Below are 20,799 nucleotides of genomic sequence, written 5' to 3' on the forward strand. Positions count from 1 at the left end.
TACTTACCAGTTAACGTTATATGCCTTCCAAACACCCTAAGCGGTAGCAGATTTTTATTTCCCCTCCCCCTCTTCCTAAAGGCTTCTCAAGAAAGGAAATTTAAGACATCACTGTCAGGACAAGGCCACAGTTAGATTACCTATGTTCTTGCATGGACCTCATCTGTAAAGGTAAATTGGGGCCTTAGGCTACACAACATAGCTGCAAAAACTTAACAGATGCTGAATAAGGCACCTATTACGTTTTTTTCTGCTGTTGTTGTTTGTGGTTTTTCTTTTTTTTTTTTTTTTTTTTTTTTGACTTACAAGCCCCAAGCCCCAAACTTACCTTTATAGACAAGGTCCCATGCAGAAGGAACAGATGATCCACTGGCCTTCTTCCAGCAGTGATGTTCTTTTAATTGCCGCAAGTCCTACCCCAATGAAAGACATCTATTAATATTCATAAGTCCCTCAGCAACTCAAGATTATGGAGAGCCTCAGGTCTTATTTTGACTTGCTAAGTTTTCTGAAAGTTACAAGTTTCCCTGTGGTCTTCAGGAAGATTTTTAGATCACATTAGCTACTGCATATTTATAGCAAACATGAGATAGGCTACACCATCCCCTGCAAACAAAATAATTTCCAGCTTGTTAGACAAGCCTCTTCATCACAGTAGCCCACTTATTGACTTTTCCCACACTACTCAACTATGGCAGTTTCCCTCCCACATCACCTGCCATTGTCCTTGATATTCACAGCTGAGTATTCACAACAAGTTTCAATGCAACTGACCTGTATTTTTTCCCCTTAACTTTCCTTAAGTAGCTAGCAGACTATATTTCATTCTGGAAGCCAGCAATAAATCTCATCGAAATAGATATTATTACATTAACTAGATTTCAGACAACAAAATCCATTTTGTTTCCTGCTGTTGTTTATATGTTTATGTTCTCAACCCCAGACAATAAATGGATACAATTTTACACTTTGAATACAAGAGGTCTATAGTCTATTTCATGCCTGTATTTCACTTTGTGCTCCCTTGCTAACAAGTTGTCATGCCTGAGTAACATACAGAACAAAGTAATACTTCAGTGTAATTTAAAGTATTATTTGTTTGCTTCTTAGGGAAAGAAGTTTATTTATTCCTGAGGAGAAAACATGGAATTCCAAGTTTATGGCCTTCTCTTATAATTTCTCTAACTTATTTTAATCTCATCATCTTTAAAAGTTTGAGAGTGTAAGAACATCCAGGCAAAGTCAAGACATTCTCTCCTTTTTTGATAAACCTCACATTCACAAAAGCAAAACCAACAACAAAAAAGCATCAGCTGAATTCCAGCACATTTTATCAGATACTTTTTTGCCTTAAAAATGAGCAAAAATACAGAAGACATTAATGCCAGAATAGCCATTAATGCCATGAATATACCCACAGCTGCAAAGAAAATAATATACAGTAACAAGATACTACCAGTTAAACATTACTATGAAGGCTTCATAAATAAACTGCTTTCCTTGCTCAAATATTGACAGAACAATTCATATTGCTGGATCCTTTGTGTATCAAAGTTGCACAGTCTGCAGAGATCATTACTGCCAATGCAAAGCACTGTTTAAGTTTTTGTCTCAAATTTCTGTGATTTTATATGGTTAAGAAAACAACAGTGTTCAGAAAATATAATAATATACAATATTATTAATGTTTTAGTCGATCATTTCATTTTGAACTATTATTCTGGCAAGTATAGGTAGGAACTTTTAAAAGGCAATTTTTTGATCTGATGCAAATGGATAAAAAGTCTTTTGGTTACTGGAGTTATCCTTAGTTTTACCGGATTTATTAAATTATTGGCAATGTAACCAGATGTGAATTTTCTAATTACAGCCTCATACACCCTCTGAAGTGCTGTGAAGGACAATATCTTTCCTTAGCCTTTCCCAACCTACCCACATAATTTCCACTGGAACCTGGACTGAACTTCAGTCGGCTTGCTCTCACCCACTTCCTTATCTCCCTCCAGAAGACAGCCTTCCTGTAATTTTTATGTGCTATAATAATGCTACAGGTGGACACCAAGCTGAAAACACTGCCAGAAAGATCTAACTGCTGCTAATGAATGGTCTTACACACACAGATCAAGACAAGGAAGCGACCATCAGAAAAATAACATAAGCATTACAGATCCTTTGGACAGAAAATAAATTGCACAAAATCTGTGGTTTTGCTTACTTTTGTTTAAAAACATTAACATTAGTCCAAGGCAAAGACAACTCAAGTCAACTGACAAACCTCATTATATCAACGTGGACCACAGTCTTAACACCAAGAACTCAATGACCAATGATACACACGGGGTCTATACTGTACATGCATTTGAAATCTTCTTTCAACACAGCTAGATGAAGCTTATAGTATTTTGACAATATTTCCTATAACAAAATAATAAATATTAGACACTAGCAGATCCCTTACAGTACCTGAAGAGGGCCTACAGGAAAGATGGAGAGAGACTCTTTTACCAGGGACTGCAGTGAGAAGACAAGGGGTAACAGCTTCAAACTAAAAGAGGGTAGGTTTAGATTATATATTAGGAAGAAATTATTTACTGTGAGGGTGGTAAGGTACTGGCCTAGTGGAAGGTGTCCCTGCCCATGGCGGGTGGGGGGTGGAATTTCATGATTTTTTAAGGTCCCTTCTAACCCAAACCATTCTATGATCTATTATTCTTATATGATTCTATGATCATTGGAGGGATTGTCTGCTTTAAGGGTTTTCAGCAGACACCACCTAAGTATTTACATGAGAGACTGGCACACCAACATCTCATTAAAAAAACAAAACTAACTTCCAAACACCTACCAGATATTTCTCCTCTAAATCACATTCATCAGCCATGGATGGAACCTTAAGTAATAAGGAGCCTTAACTTCTGTACCATTCTCCACACTAACAGTAGGGCAAACACTGGATAAACTCACAAGATGACACCAAACATCTGATCCCTACAAATAACATACTTATGAAATCTGGCTAATCAGCTTGTCCAAATCTAGTTTTCCATAGTCTGTGTGCAACTGAATTTTCTTTAAAAGGGAAGGATTCAAATTAAACCACATAATAAATATAGTCCAGATGCACTACACCATCTGTAATTTAAAATCAAGTCAGCTGAGTGAATATTTGCAAATATTATGTAGAAAGCAAAATGTATATATTATTTTACCACCTACACTGACATGAATTCACATTTCTGTGTAGGAGATGAAAGCATTCTATCCAAGCCCCCCCCCCCAAATTCACCCACTTACAGAAGGGCAAATATGGTGGTTGGGGCAACTCTACACAGCCCATCACATCTAAAGTAGCTTCATTAAAGCAACTAAAACATAAAATTCCACTTCTATAATCTATATGGAAGTAACCATCTCAGAGCTTCATGCTCAAAAAAATTCTTCATCTAGAACTTTACTTCCAGAGATAAACTCCACACATAACTTCTAAACTAGTGCAGTGGCTCATTACAGACAGATCCTGTGGAATGACGAACATTGCTTCCTTCTGCTTGAAGGATTAAAAAAAGAATTTGCAATAAGTCAAGAATTATATAATTTAATGGAGAAAAATGCCAGTTAGAAAGTATATTTTACTACCTATTACAACTTTCAGTGCTCTCTCGTGACTTCCTTGAGACTTTGCGTTCTCCTCAAATACAGTAAAATCACAAAATCACAAACAAGACAGACCCCTTAATACAGAGGTTCAGGAAACCTCAGGAGAACATCTGAAGAGAAACATGATTCTTTCTCCTCTTAATCCACCCCAACATCAAGTCAAGTGTATTTTCACCACTGTAAGGATAGGCTCTTTGTATTTCCAAGCATTCCATAGGTGTTTTTTTTTTTTTTTTTTTTTTTTTGTTGTTGTTTTTTTTTTTAAAGACTGCTACCTAGAACTGGATTTTCCCTTCAACTGTTCCTTCTGGCTCACAAAAAAGACAGCACTGAAAAGAAGGACTGTCAGTTTTCGCTGAGCTCTGGTAACCTGTAGACTTTCAGCCCGGAACCGGGTCTTCATGACAGTGCACACCATCAATCAGGTGGGATTAACGGTGGTGCGAGAGACTAATTTAGATGTTCACATACTCAATATCAAAGCTTTCATACACAACCATTAGATTTTTTTTTCCCTTGTGACAGTGGGTGGTGTTATACTTTCACTAGAAAGCAATTTCACTGTGAATTTGCAAGCTATAATTACCAACTTTCCGAAGCTCAAAGGAAGTATCAAAGCAATGTCCAGCTGCCAGGAGGAGAACTGCATAATTGATTCCTGACTGCAATGTTGGCTCTGACTCAAATGCCTTCTTGAACCTAGAAAAAACAAACATACAAGTTTACTTTCTAAATAATGCAATCTAATAGGTACATAATTATACTTTTAGGTACTTTAAGTGCTTATCTTCTGTTTACACAGCAAAAGTCCATGGAAGGAAAAATATTTTACTGTTTTCCACACATGATTTTTGGCTATTATTTAGGAGTTTGTTACTTATAACATGCACTTGCTCCTCACACTTCTTTCCCTTCACACAAGTACAGACTACAGTCACCCACCCCAGTAAATTTATAGTCTCTTACTAGATTTGCAATTCTTCCATTGAGTTTAAAAGAAAATATTATCAACTTGTAATAGACCCGTTTCACAGTTTTATTTATTAATAGGCTCTTTAATTTACTCTTAAATATATGGATTTTTGATAACTTGAAACTTTAGACTGATCTGCTCCAGTGACATACATGCATATCAAAATGCATAAGCACAGAAACACAAAAAACACACTTTGCGTTCAGCCATGATTTCAGCTACTCCAAGGTTTATTCTTTACTAACTTTGTATCACTAACTTTGTCCTCCTAAGTCTATTCACATAAGGAATGGACTACACTAGATTTGATTCTTCTCAAGAGGAAGTAAGCAAGAGAGTGAGGGAATAGCAGTGGTATTCACCTAGCTTAAATCTTGTCTTAAAAGAAGTCCAGGGGTGTCACACAAACAGAGCAGACTTAATCCCCATGCTAGTAATGTAAGTCTCGATGACAAAACAGAGGAAATCTACAGTGTTTTAAACTTGTTCTATTGAATAAGAACATAATTTGGTTTTATATATGCACCTCTGTAAAAAGGTAAACGAAGCTAACATACGTGAGGTAGGGAGCACAATAGATGCAGTTAACACAACTGCACTATAATAAAAGGAATGAAGTTTATAATTACATTCAAAAGGAGAGGAAAAACCCAGGAAAACATACAGATTACAAAAATGAAGCATGTTGTACGATTAATACATAAGGAAGGAAAGAAAAAACTATACAAAACCTAAGGATTTGGCTTCCAGACCACACTTTGACATGAAAGCAAAATTATGATATTTCGATCCTAGCAGGCCCAATATATACCTTTTTTCCCTGCTCTAAAGCTCTGCTTTCTAAAACTGCAAGACAGGTTCCTCTTCAATCTGCTACAAACATGCTCTTCCTATACTATAGCTCTGCCCACCTCCAAGAACTTAATCATTAGACAACAGTCTAGCACTCCTTTAAAAAACCCTGCATAAGGATCTGAGCAGACAATTTCTTCTTTTCTTTCATCATCTGCCTTTCCTCTTCTGCTGTTAGTTACAAGAAAATAAGGAAGAAAACACATACAAAACATCTGTGGTCACTAAAACAACATACCATCACAAAAAATAAACCTAATAAAAAGCCACCAATGAAGCAGAAAGACCCTCATTGATTCTAAACAAATACAGTTGGAGGAGACCAGTTGACTGGCATAATTGGTTTAGAGACAGGACAACTTTGGAAACTGGACTCCCTTTTCTCCCTTAGTGATCTTTCACGCTGTAATTGTCATGCATTATCAGGAAAGAGAGGAAAGATTGGCAGAATAATTGACAGAAAAGAAGAAAAAACCTTGAAAATAAGTACTGTTTGTTTCAATACAGGAGACTTCATGCTTCCGCCTATTCATTTTGCCACAAAATGCCTGATTTCTCGCAAGACTACCCAAATTTCTCTAGTTCTAGGACAGATACATACCTCCTTTGCTTTTAAATTCTGAAGTTTTGTATCTCTAATGCACATCAAGCGGGAACATTTGTGCTGTAAACAATGTTAATCATACAGGCAAAAGAAATAGAGATGACCTTAGGCATACAAAATAGTCACTGCTTGCAGACACAATTGATGGAACAGCCCCACAAAAAGGATGCCTTTATTTATGCCATGTCATATACAGGCAATGAAAACAGCCATATACCCAAAAAATATGTGCTGTGACCCTCCCAGACTAAGAAACCAATTCATAGGATAATAAGACTGATTTCCTTTATTATGCTCAGTCCTTGGCTTCTTTATACTTAGACTGACAAGTACCATCCTCTAACACAATTTTTGCAACATGCATAAGAAAAAAACAATCAGGAACCAAATATAGACATGATGCTTCTCCCTTCCCCATAGTTGAAACTCATCTTTCTAGCCATCTACATGCTATCTGCACCAAGAAATACTAGTATCTTGGAACTCTGAAGTCTTATTTAAGTCTCCTGAATCCTTATAACCAAAAGCATAATTTTACATCTGTTGTGATCCTGTGCTGACATTCTTGAATCTGCCTTATATCCACAGTTTGCACAGCAATAATTTACAAACAAAAATTAAAAAAATCTGTACTAATTAATTTTGAACAGATGAAAACGTTCACACTTTCCAAATAACTCAAGTCATATCTGTTCACTGAACTGATTTAAATTCAGCAGGTGCAATTGGTGTGCTTTGTCAAACCCTAAGTATCACTGGAAGCACCTGTGCAGCATTGTGGAAAAGCAGTCAGGTTTAAAAATCTGCCTATAAAGTTAGAGGTTGGCTGAGCTGATGCAATTAAATTGCCATCAAGAAATTGAAGCTGACATTCAGGAAAATGTTGCAACGTGGACACTGAATTAGAGAGATACCAGTAAGAAATTCTGAATACATACTTGACAGCATTGGTGAGTCTGATTTACACTGTCAACAAGCAACAAGAAAGTGACAGTTAATAATTAGTCTTTCATTTCTTGTCTCATATTTATATAAATGTCTTTTATTCTGCTTTTTAATTGTCATAAAAGCAAACTTACTGCCTTTTTTTTTTTTTAAATAGGCTGAAGTACCTTCACATCACAGGCTGTTGCGAAACCAGTGGTTTGGTTCTGCTGCCAAATTCTTTTCTTATACAATTCACTATACTTCTCCTGCATCCTCATTTGTCTAAAACAGAGATAAGAACCCTTATCTCAACATAAACTAACACTACCATGGAGGCATTGTTCCTGTATGCACCTTACTCCTGCCCCCGCTGTAGCACCGGTAGTAGCTCTGCTCCCTCCCAGGAGCCATCGGTTGGGTTATGGCTCAACCTTTCAGCCCACCAAGCCTGCTGTATGACTAGCACTAGAATTCAAATCAGCATCCAAGGAAGTACAAACTAAAAGCAAGCGGATGGAACCTGGAGCAGATAGGCCAAATTCCACCCTAACTGACACAACCTAGCCCTATGGCAGCAGGCCCACCAAGCAGTCTGTGTTGGGTCTTATTTGCCAGAGACTTCGGGGATTATTTTTAGGGGCTGACTTGTCAGCATCCCCACCCCACCCCACTGTAGGAGCTGCCAGCCTGTCCTTTCGCAAGCTTTTACGCCCGAATGCGATCATTGCACCTCGTCAAATAGATGAGCATCATGACTGATATACGTATCTATTAAAAGCTTGTTAAAGTGGCTATGTGAAATACCCTAGTAAGTAATTACCCCTATTAAACATATAATCTTTCTTAATTATGTTTGAAAATCTCAGTTTATCTGTTCTTAAACAGATAAATGAAAAGTAAGAATGAGGAAAAAGCAAGATATACAACAGCAAATCTAAGTTCTATTTATTCTATTTAGCTCATGGTAATGTCTAGTATTTGTATACACAACTACTACAGTTTTCTTTTTACATTAATTCATGACATTAGCAAAATATTTTTTTTAAACAGTATCTCAAAAGTTGCTTATGAGCTTTGTCTTAGAGAAAATACAATTTTTCTTTAAAATTATGAAATGGGAAGGAGGGAAACAATACGTTGCTTTCCTGTTATTTTAACATATTTTAAAAGTTCAGTAAGCTTTACAAAACTGTAAAGCATGACCAACAGTTAGGAATTGTACTTGCATTCTGAGACCATAAATGGTAAATAATAATATATAATCTTTTACCAAAGACAGCTCTAATCTGAAGATTACTGAAAAAAGTGATAAATGAGGAAAAGAGAAGCAAGCTTTCAGTTCTAAGCATTTACTTCAATAGGCAGCTGATGATCACAGAACTAGGATCTGATGTGCAGGATATGCACAACAGTGATTTTTCTGTATTCTCTTTCTGAATTGTAATGAAGAAAAGCAGCTCATCCTGACAAAAGTCTAGGATGGCATCCAGTGCTGCCATTTCAAATATGTCTTTTGGGAATTGAAAGCCTGAGGGATAAGATAAGAGACAAAGAATACTTTTTTGAAAAAAAAGAAAAAAAACATATTCCACATTAAAGTTAGCATTTTGGTGCATTTCAGAAGCAATAACATGATACCTGCCTCTAAAATTATCATAAGAATGTCTAATCTAATGTGTGCTTCTTAGACTCTTGGTGGTATTACAGTCCACTGTAATATGAAAATATTAAATGGTGATGATGGGGTAATATTCCTTGTGAGCAAGGAAGTCAAAAAAGACAAAATGGTACATCCTAAGCATCAATGCAGATTTATACCTCAGCACCTTTAAGCTTACCTGGTAAATATCTATCAGATTGCAGATAGACCAACTGATTCAAGTCTGATTACTGTCTGGCCCAGATTCATAAGAATAATAAAGTAAGGAAGAGACTTCATATTTGACAGAGACCAAGAAAATATATTATTGTTTAAGGAATGTTTTCCCAAAGCTAAGGAAGGGACATAGACCAGGAAAACAGTACTCACCAGAACGTCCCTTTGTCCCTGCTTTCTATATCTATGAATCCAGATTCCAAAAACATGTCCTTGTAAATTCGACCAACCAGGCAGTACATATCTGAAGCTACTTGATCTTCCTGTTCTACCAAAGGAATCATAATTTCTAAAGCTTTCTGTCTGTCTCCAGGCAGATTTCGCCTATTAAAAATAAATATTTCAATTAAAAAAATGAAGTTATCAAGAAATACATTTTCATGACCATATTTGAATATATACTAAATTATATATTTAAAATTTGATTGTATTTGTTTATATGTTTTACCCATGTAAAATGTGCTCCTAGATGCAATGGGCTATTTTATAAATACTATTTTAAATCATGGGACACTTACAAAAAACTTCATAAAAGCCCCCCAAGCATGTTTTCTCCCCCGTGAAGTATCAGCTAGAGCAAAGCAAAAGCGAACCTCAAGAGCAATCCTTAGAAAGTAATACTTTCTTACAAAATGTAAAGATATAAACCCTGGTTTCATATTTAAACTTTATTTCACAGTAATTCATACTTTAATGACAAAAGATTCCTTCTTGTGTTTATGACTTTTTAAGACACATTTTGAATGTGAAGCAAACAAAAAGAGCACAAATCAGATTGAATTCCCCTATAAGAGAAGGTTAGGAAGTGAAACCAATAAGGTAATATCAAAAATATTTCATACAAATAAACCACGTAACTGCAAGCATTAGACACTTCCTGGTGACTCAGTTTGGATACATACATCATTCAGTATCAAGAGTTTAGAATTGTTTTTACCTATTTGTGTGCTGAACAAGCAAATGACTCCTTTCTCAGCAAAAAAACTATTCTTCTGTGGTTTCAGGAGAGGGTTTTTTGTTTATTTTTTGCTAGTTTTTATTTTATTTTGGAGAAGTTGCGTGCAGAATTTGAAAAACTATCATTTGAATTGAGGGAATATATAAACATGTTTTTAGGTCTACTGACAGATTCTCATTTGATAGCGAAAAGGCTTTTAAAAAGTCTCTTAAAATCAAAAGTCACAGCTATCTTAAAGCACATACTACTTTATCAGAGATTTAATAATGGAATTTTCTTCCCTTTGCAGGAATATATCAAATGCATGTCTGCACAGGCAGAGGAAATGTCAAATGAGAGGCCAGAGCATGTGTACTCTAAGCAATATGAGCTCATGAACGCAGTTCCAGAAGGAAGTGATGCGGAAGAATAGGCTTAAATCAAGCTGAACTAGGTAACAGAGGAAGAACGAGTACTTGTATCAACAAAAAATAATTAAGAAAACAGAGCAAAAGCATTTCAGCAGACAGTATGAACACCTTTCCTGAGGAAAAAAACAAAACCAAAATACAATAGATGGTGCAAGTCCACGTGCTGGGCCAACCTCTATTGATGTTAGCCTGATAAGAATAAATCAAACCAAGTACCCTTCCTTCCCAACCTTCAGACCAGTCAAGTTCTAAGGAACGAGGAAAGTCTACTCAGACTACAGACTTGCAGTAGGCTCAAGTACTTCCAGAGTGGTGCAGCAAGACTGGTGCACTTAGCTGAGATGCACAAGTGCTCCCAGTCCCAGGAAGAGCAATCAAATGCTCTCAGCTAAGCAAATAACCAAGTTCTTGGAGTCTGTGTTATTTTGGATTCTCTGCCAAATGATCACTTGACCATTTGTGGAAGGTTTGATTCCTTTTGTCTTCTCATTATGATCACTCAAGTAAAGCAACAGTCTGCAGCTTCATGTTTGCCACCTGACTTTGATTAGAGAAGGGCTATTTTCAGAATGGAATTTCAGGTGGATAATCCTTCCAGTATCTTGTATTGACTAGCACTAAGCCAGATGAAAACAGTAGCTAGCTGAACTTAATGAGAACAAAAACATTAAGGCACAGCAGTGGTTTGTGATATGAGCCACTTATACTTTGCTGGTCTCCAGAGACAGAGGTCCCTACCTTTCTTTCTGCTTCCTCTACCACCACCAGTGTGTTCACACACTTTCTTAATTTGGGTCAGACTAATCCTAACTGAGCTGCTCTGTCCTTCTGTACTAGTGACCTAGATTAGAAGCAGGAGGAACAGCTTCTTCCACAGCAAATATTAACACGTGCAGAGTATTCCAGATCTGCTTTAGCTCAGGAAACATCCTCTATATTCCAGATACGGAGAAAGTTACAATTACCCCAAGTAATGTCTTCTTGGCATACATGTTTTTATGGCTGTCATTGACTGCAGGCTGTAAATTCATTTTGAAAAGGGGATGGGGAAATCAGACCTGAACTCCTTTGGAGGCACTATGTAGACCTTCTGTATGCCAGATACCCTCAAGGGCCACATCTTACAGTCTTCTCTATAAAAACGTACCTCCTGGTCTGCAAGATGAACCAACAAAACCAATGGAGTATAAGGGTCTGCCTGAAAAGGTTATACTGCAGTTTTGCAACAGAAAATATTTTTAGTGCCCGAGTCGACTAGCCAAATCCTGTTTTCAGAGGTGACTGCTGTAGAAAACAGTGACCTCGGGGGTCTAAACATGTTAAAAACCTGTTTGTTTTAAAACTGGGTTTACCTTTTCAACTAGTTGCCTATGACTTACTTTTGACATCACTTTGACACGATATGCAGTTTTCAGCCTCCTTGGCAAACCTGAATTACAGTATTTGTTCTGCTTCTCTCACGAATTTTATCTGAGACAGTTTCTGTATCTGAGAATTTCAATGCCTGCTGAGACTGGGTCTGCTCTTCTAAATATCAACAGCACAATCTTCACTGTGACAACACCAAGAGATCAGAACATCTCTCATTTCCTCTGAAAAGTTCCCTTGTTAATGCCTCGCCTGATTGCCAGCATTCTAGAATTTCATTTTTAAAAATACGAAAATATACAGAAAAGTCAGGACATGGCTCCCATTTAAGCCAAGAAAGCAGTGGTTGTTGCTGCATGTGGTACATTTTGTGCATGTTTTCAGAGAACGTGAAAAATTGTCTATTACGGTAAAATCCTTTGATTAACACTTGATGAAAGCTTTCCTCCTGACTCTTGACAACAGGAGAACTCAGACTTAAATAAGAGCATGTCTAAGCCAGCACAAATGCTGCAACACTGCCACTCAAACAGCAACGTTAAGTGTACTTTACAGAGGTAAAACATTGGTAGTATTTGTTTGCTCGGATTTAGGTACTAAAACAGAAACCTCAAATATTGATGCAGCCCTATGGAAAGAAAAATCAGACGGTAAAGGAACATGAATGTAATTTGACGGTATGAAAGGAAAACAAAGCTTAGATTGAACATGAAGCTCAGAGTCCCCAAAATCGCTTCAGTGAAAACCCTAGACCTGTGTAAAAAGATTCCAGTGGAGACCTTTAACCAGGATTACCAACTATATGTGAAGTTTGTAGTACTGATTTACTAGTCAACAGCGGAAGGAAGGGTAGAGTCTTACCTGTTCAGTGCAAATGCATAATGAAATCTCACATGGTGGTGGGACGCCAAGTCAAAAGTAGGCAGTTTTTCTAAGGTTTTCACCAGTTTCACAATAGAATCATAATCCTTCCAAAAGAAGGGAATAATGAAGTTTTAAGTGGCTGTAACAAAGTACACCTATATAAGCTCCTCTTTGAGCTGCGGACCCAGTATTTCATACTGTGATGAATTTTTAGTTTGCTCTAAGTTATATGGATTTCAGTACAGTCTCAACCTGTAAATGGCTTGGCATCCAGAGATGTGAATACACACAGTATTTAGCATAGAAACACAATTTGGCCTCCTGTACTTAAATGTAGATCTATGGAAATTTCAGTACATATATTTCATGACTTAAGTTAGCTTCAGGGGCTGAACACAGAAGAGTTCCAGAACTCTTTAAAGCTTGAGACACAGTTAAAGAAAAAAACCTTCAAGATGATTAAGAAGCAACAATTGGATTACAATGTAAGTGATTACTAGCTCCACTCAGAGAAACTGCAATGTATATAAACATGTTATGTTGCCATGAGAAATATCATAAGCATGGTGACAAAGCACACACAGAGTAAGAACACATACATATCAATAGAAGAATGCTAACATAGCCGTTAAGTAGGACACAGCAAAGGCTGCTCATCAAATAGTAACACTGACACGGAGGAGTGAACAGAAGTGCAAAGGCACACTAGCATATAGAAGTATAAAGGCATGCTATAAAACAACGTAACTAAAAGTAAAGTGGAAAAGAATGTGAAGATACTGTAAAGGATTTTTACTACTGTTTATTACTCAGAGTTTGTTAGCAAATCTGTGCAAAATACACTAGACATTCCACTAAGAATGAAATTTAATATATTTTTAAATGATTTTTGAGTATGGGATACATACCTGGATGTCTCTATAGGACAACAGCAAGTTTATTACAATGTCAGCAGACAAAACTTCAATATTATCCACTCGCTGCCGAATCCTTGCCAGCTCTGCTGCAAGCTCTTTGCCTGTGTAGAGGGTACGAGCCTTCCTGATGTCATTAAGAATGGATTCCCGGAAGTACTGGCTGGAGAGGAACAACATCACATTGGCAATTTGGGACAGGTCCCTTGCATTTGCTTTTCTGGCCCTGCAACTCTACCACAGTACCTCTGTGGAACATTTATTAATAGAGCAGTATCAGTGTGGGGAGAGGTGGTCAAACTAAATTTTCATTATCAATTTGTCTCAACAAAAAAATCTCATCATCCTGAAGAACGAGCCTGACACTTATATTGCCAGCAGAAACACGAATTTTACGAAGGGGTACAAAAAGACAACTCACCTTGAACTGGCCTGTGCCACCTTCAAGAGCTGAATAAATCGATCCACCAAAGGTAAGCATATAGGCCCAAGCAGTGACTCAAAGCTGGGTTGCATCAGCTCTGTTAGTCCCTTCATAAAACTACTATCACAGCAGTACACCTTGTTATGTGGAGTTATCATATAAGGAACAAATGTGTAGTTACCAGTGCACATCTGTAAGAAAACAAGATGCAATGGTTAAGGCAGTTATGGTTTAGCAAGCCTAAACATAAAACAACTGCATATACCAAACACAAAATTACACTTGCTAAAGTCAAAGGGACAAAGATTTTACATATGGAGCCTAGGATTACATAAATTCAATTTTCATCTCAAACAATATACATCTGAAATGTATATCACAAACGTTAAAAACAATAACAAACTGCAACAGAAAAACTGAGAAAAACTAATCCACACATGAACTGCAAAACAGCTCAAATAATTTAGCCTAACAAAGACAAATGAAATTTTCTGCTACGTAGCAACCCTAAGCAGGATTTAAAACTATACATATTTCAGAATAATCACTTACAGAATGTCTTAGAATTGCCAAACTGTATTGATTTCCATATATTAATGTATGACAGATACTTTGCAAAAAAAATCATTTATCTTCCAGGAAAGAGGGAGACAAGGCGTCTGGTGCCTGTGGCATGTGAGTACAGATTTATGCCCATAGAAAGCTTGCTGAACATTTGCGGTTCTGAAAGGTCCCAACTATAAAACAGCATACCATCGGAATCAGGAGGAGTGCTGGCATTTGGTTTTGAAGCTCAGACTCCACTACTGAAGTGGCAAGCAGCCCAGGAAGAAAAGGGTAAGGAAACAATTCTTGAGATACATTTTGGCACCCCTGAATTATTTCTAAGGCTAACTACTTTCCAGTCAGCTTCTTCTGCTCTCCCAGAAGTCAATACAGCAATCAGGATCACTTCAGACACTTCTCTGGCAAGCTGGGCTCCATGCAATGAAACAGCAGTGACTGGATAGTTTTCAAAAGCACAAAACCAGCTGCATGCATAAAGCATGCACTTTAACGCGTAAAATCAGATTTTTAAAATTTGGAAGGATTGAGGTACTCTAGACTGTATAAACATGCGTACATATTTGTCAGTAAAAATTAATTTGTGTACAGACCTGAGATTAGGTATGAACAGTGTAAGAATGATTTATTATTTTTTTAATTACACCTGTTACACTATTAGATGCTCTCAAGAGTGAACAGACAAATATTTGACCCTGGTAAAGCCTAATATGCCCCACAGACAAAAGCAGAGAGGCAGCGATGAATTTACTGGAACTGGTTTCCGCAATTACAAGGCAAGGGTGGGCAGTGACTGGCACAGGAGCTGCTATTAAGCACAGGAAGACTATTTTTCAATTTATTTATTTATTTTTAATAATGAAGGAAAGAGGTTGGGAGGTCAGAGCCAAGAGAAAGGGTGAAGTAGCTACAGATATCCTCGGGCAAATATTTTACTTCCTAATGTTTATTCAGTGCATTAAAAATAAATTCAAGACTGCTTGCAGGAAGGCTTCTCAGACCTCTGGCATAGTTCTTAAAGAAAAATCAACTCTGAAGAAGGATGTTTCCAGCTTTTGAAATCCACAGAACCCGAAGTTTATTCTAGTGTAATGGTCAGGCCACCTACAGAGACAGCACTGAAGTCTTCATAAATAATCCTACAAGCAGGAAGACTACTACTTCAGAGCTCTTAGAAACTGATCCTGAGTGTACTTTCTCTAGGAAGTATGCATGTATCCATTTCAGTGGAACAAGAGAGCCAGCAAAACTTAATTGACATGCATTTTGCCTCTTACCTGAGACCAAAAAAAAGCCATTTATGTTATAGAGCCTGCTACAGAAGGCAGAAGCCTTCGGAAGCAGAATAAAAAAAGAGCAGTAAACTCACTGTTGTCCACATGCCCCCAGGTTTCTGAGGTAACTGTCTAAAGGCACAATCTCACCTTGATCCTCTGGGTGTCTAGTGGGGTGGAAACAGAGGCCTTCCCCTCAGTCAGGGCACTAATTTGGATGTTAACCTAAGCCAGACTGTTATGTTTCTGGGGATCTGTCTGAAATCTTTCAAATTTGGCTGAAATTGATCAGACAGAAACAGGCAGATACAGCAAGAGGGTAGAGGAGAAAAAAGTACATGCTCTTAATATTCACTTCTTTTGGAAAACGGCTTGAAGAAAAAAAACACCACCACGTGCAGTAAAGTTAACAAATACAACAAATACTGATCTAATTTTCACTTTCTTATCTAAAGGGTACACTAGATGTTTATCAGATGAACCTGACAGAGGCAAAGATGCAGTAGCTCAGGTGACACAAGCGGAAAAAAACCAAACAAGTTATGTATTATTTACTAAGGGCGGGGGGAGGAAGAAGATAAGATAACAATGAGGGCAAGACTGCTCTCATATAATAAAGTCCAGGGTCTCCTACTACGGAGAAAAATGTTTGTCACCATCACAAATTCTAATTACAAAGACACAAATTACACTTGTGTTTGGGCAACAATTGGGACAGGAGCCTGAGGGGACCGAGCTGCCAGGCAGCAGCTGAAGAAGTGTTCCAGTGGTTCCAGTGCCAGGCAGCTCTAAACCTTCCTCCCAGAAACAGTCTGAACTTCTCTCCTCATTCCCAGACTACACAACCTCCATCTCGGCTGCTTTTACTTCTTCTCTCCCCATCTTGGTCAAAATGTAGGCTACACTAACTTTACTGGACTTTCTGACACACACTTCCTACCTGCTCACATATTTCTTCTGATGTTGACTTGTTTACAGCCCATTACTCCACTTGGTATTTTAAATATTTTCCACTTACCCTATTAAAATCTGCCCTGTAACACTCCACCCCAACTCTGATTTCACAAACTGATATTCTTTCCTAAGCCTAATTAGCTTCACTCCTGATTTTAAGCTTGCTGAGCACCCATGACAGAAGCGTTGTTCTCCTTTGATCCATTACTCTGACTCACAGTATAATGTACAATGCAAGTAATAGCACCGGGCCATTCAAGAAAAACGAGGGAGAACAACTTAAATACAATTGCAGCGTCCTTAGTTGCACTTGCACCCTTTTCCAAATTCAAGTAACATAAAAGGGCTTCAAAAGCATGTGAGAAGAGACCCCAAAATCGACAAGAGTTGCTAGAAGTATTATTTCCCAGCAATCCTTGTTTGTAAACCCATCATTATTATTTATGGTTCAAAAGCTCACATTACACTAATGAAAGTTGAAGTTGCTGGAGGTCACCTGAGCTGCAAGCCCGAAGGCATTACTGAAAGCATCAGGGCCACGGCAGACCACCGGCGTGCACACAGGGTTTCTGTAGCTCAGCCACAAGAAAGCCCCAGGACATTACAGAAGGTAAACTCAGCCTCATCTCCCAGACCAGCTGAACTAGCTATATCTAGGAGACACAAACACCTAGCTTGAAGGCAAACTCAGTGCCTGGCAGCATCAGGTCACCTTCTGAAATAAAATCTGCATCACAGCCCCATCACCGAATCAGTCAGACTGGTCGGCAAACAGGAGTTCTGCTTGGAGCCAGTTATACACACGCAAGTGTTTACCATGATGTGACTAAATCTGTAATTCGTTTTTATGGATGTTTTAATTGCTACATATTTTTCTAGTGTCCCTTTGTAGCTTGCTGTACAAAATTAAACAATTCCAGCCTATGTGTACCTTCAGTTTAAACACAGCCATAAGCTTGTCTAATTAGCTCTACCATTACAGAATTTGAAACCAAAGTGCTCCCAGGTAGGCCCACTGCTCATTGGAACAATAAGCATTTCCTTCTTGCTCGGTACCCTTTCTCTGCTTGTGAAAGTAAATGAGTATTTCACCTATTTGTTTTTAAGAGGGATAAGAAAACTACATAGCACGTAGTTTTATTTTGATCACCACAACAAGAATACAAGCCAGCCGATATCCTTTTTAATATGGAACTGTTGCTTGTGTAAAGCACAGCCTTTTGGGAAACTTTGAAAGTTGGGAGACCATATCTTATTAGAAAGAACATTATGCAATAAGGTGAACACTATTCTCACCCCCACAAAGATACCTAGTGTGGTAAAGAACACTCTTCTCTGAAAGTTTTAAAGACTAAGACATGGTGCTATACAGATGAACATTTGAGTTCTGCTCAAATAATTCTCCGATCTTGAATTTTACTTCAAAAGGAGGGAGAAACTCTGGAAAATCTGAAGAAGTCAACAGTGTCCAATCCTCTTGACCCCTGAGACTCTATTTTACTCTGTTGGAACCATTTAGCAGTCAAATATCCATAAACAGAAGAAGGCTGTTTTCAAAGACAAGAAGCGCTGAAGAAAACAGAAAACCCTGAAAACCAAAACCATGATCCTTTACTTCTAGATGGTTTACTTCTGGATGGAAGAATCTGACAGAATCCCACCTACTTGCCTACCCTTCAGGTCAGCATCCACCAATGTATTTATTTTAAAAATAAAATTATCCAATGTAATAAAAATAACTAGCATCTCTCACAGTGGGAACAGTTCTTCCTGCTGACTCTCCTTTAATTAAGATCGGCTTTTTCCCCATTTTTCCTTGTCAGTTCTTTTGAGGAATATCTGCTCTTATTTCAATTCTTTTGATGAGATTTTTATTAAAGGTAATTCTGTGACTGTTCACGGTGTTGCATGTAGCAGATGGCAAAATCCTAAAACAAGTTATTAAATCTATTCCCTCCATCCCCAAACACACAGTAAATCAACATGTGCTGATGTTTTAATGAATACAGGCTCAGTTTGGGCTTACTTCAAATCCCACTCAAATGAATGACAGCCTTGCTATTGATTTGAAAAGGAACGTAAGTAGGCCTCACACCTCAGACGAATTAAAGCACACAAAATGGGTCTACTCTTTCAAATAGTTTCTATTTTCTTTTCATGTCCAGCAACAACAATCTATTGCAGCCATGACACACCCTAAAGGCTTGTTAAAAATCAGCATACGTTGTACACATCCTTATATCATATTTACATCATATCCAAAAAAGTTCTTTTTTCAAGGGAAGTATGTGTGAAATATATCAATAAACACAAAATATGAAAGAATGAGCAAGAGATAGCGATGTATTACAAACATCAAATAACACAGCTGTCATTAGCAATGAAATATTTACTGAAGGTTACTACATCACATTGCTACATGCTTGGATACCAAAACCATCAAACTGTTCCCAAACAGTTTGCTAGTGGGGAGAGGAATGTTAAAAATATTTCTCTCTACTTTTACAGAGAGAGAGACCAACAGCTAAACATGTCCCATGGGATCTGCAGTTTTATAGTGGTACCTATAGGGAGGCTCGAAGCTTGGTGAAGTCACTGGCATGCCTCAGTCAGGATCACTCATTTTCACACTGCTGCTGAAAGAGCACAACCAAGCTGACCCCCAAGCTGTGCTCTAAGCAAGAGGCAGTTCCATCATTAGGAAGGGCTGTGAAAAACCAGTGTTAATTACAAAGTCTGATCCCTCTGAATGACAGAAAAGGAAGACACTAATAAGCGTTCCCGGCCATACAGCATTAATCTTAGTGCTTAATGGCTAACCCTGAGCATCAGCTGCCTAGCAGAGCTGTTCCCCTTCGGTCCTAACCTCTGTTCTGCTCAGGCCGGCAGCTGTCAGGTAGAATAACACCCCTGGCAACTCCTGAGGCCATGCACGGTGCAAGCAGAAAGCCTGAACCGAAAGGTAAACACTGCCAAGGTGTTATGGAGGTTGGCTGCAAACCGTACATATATTATGAGCACATTAAACTTCCGCAGATTCAGCAAGTATTGATATTAAAAAATAAAAATCAGTAAATCACCATTTGGAACATGACCTGCAGCTTTTCTCCAAAGTTAACAAGATTCAAGCCAGGCAGAATTAAGACAACAACAACAACAACAAAAAAAAAAAAAAAAAAAAAAAAAACAGTGAGCTAAAAACAAGCAAAGTACAACCACATACTGTAACCTTTATACCAACATCTCTTTATGACTGAAACTCTTTACTAGTAATTTCTAGAATGGTTCTGCTGCTTGGTTGACCTCAAAAATCAGATAACAGCAAAAACTAAACTTGAGTTTTCAAATATCAAAGTAACTGCCGCCTGCCAGAGTATCACTCCCTGTAAAAATGTATGTTTTTTTTTGATATTACTGCAACATTTGGAAAAGGTCCAACCAAACAGCTATAAAACCACATATAACAGGAAATGAGCCTACGTTATCTTTCACTGCTCTGCCCATACAGGTTTATCCTAGCTATGCAACGCTGTATTGACCATTACTGGGAAGAACAAAAATCCAGTCAGAACAAAGAACAAAACAGTTGGTAATGGATTTTTTTTTCCTCACCACCACTTTTAGGAAGACAAGGTTCAGGGAAAGTAAACACAAGCCATTTCAGTCAGACAGATCTATATACAGATAAATACACACACAGAGACACTTACTTGTTTTGCAGCCCTTTTAATCCACTGGTGCCAGGGATACCATCGTACTGTTATGGTTGGTGTTTGCATGCTATTAAAACACATTTTCTAGAACTGCATGACTAAAATCCTGTTCTATTTCATATGCCAATTTCATTTTTCCTGTATTTGCAGCATCACAATCATTCACGTACCTATTTTTAGTAAGGGTGGGGGGATCATCACCATTTGTTATACCAATTTATGCAAGAGTCTGAGGATTTGTGAACAAACGTGATTTTTATGAAGCTGGAGTTATATTCAGTAGTTAGGTACACAGCAACGTTTTGAAAATTCTATTTCCAGGTAACTTTTCTGAGGAAATTCAGGAATTGGCACGAATCCATGCCAAAAAAGGGAAAAAAAATCAGTTGCAGAGTTGCTAAGCCAGTTTTACTGACTTCCCTGTTCTAATCACTGGGAAAATACTTCCTCCCAGAAAACATGTTATG

The 20,799-nt window shown here is 37.8% G+C and overlaps 1 protein-coding gene across 1 annotated transcript in view; it reads right to left on the reverse strand.

Moving 5' to 3' along the window:
* The window catches only part of MAP3K5 (mitogen-activated protein kinase kinase kinase 5), a 101,571-nt gene that overhangs the window by 45,526 nt on the left and 35,246 nt on the right, over positions 1-20,799 (reverse strand). The window contains exons 4-8 of the mRNA XM_040550455.1: positions 13,825-14,018; positions 13,398-13,566; positions 12,487-12,593; positions 9,043-9,213; positions 4,244-4,356 (exon numbers count right to left, since the gene is read on the reverse strand). Of these exons, the coding sequence (XP_040406389.1) occupies positions 4,244-4,356; positions 9,043-9,213; positions 12,487-12,593; positions 13,398-13,566; positions 13,825-14,018 (754 nt within the window). The remainder of the gene's footprint in view (positions 1-4,243; positions 4,357-9,042; positions 9,214-12,486; positions 12,594-13,397; positions 13,567-13,824; positions 14,019-20,799) is intronic.

The sequence above is a fragment of the Cygnus olor genome, chromosome 3, assembly GCF_009769625.2.
Source record: "Cygnus olor isolate bCygOlo1 chromosome 3, bCygOlo1.pri.v2, whole genome shotgun sequence".
NCBI lineage: Eukaryota > Metazoa > Chordata > Aves > Anseriformes > Anatidae > Cygnus > Cygnus olor.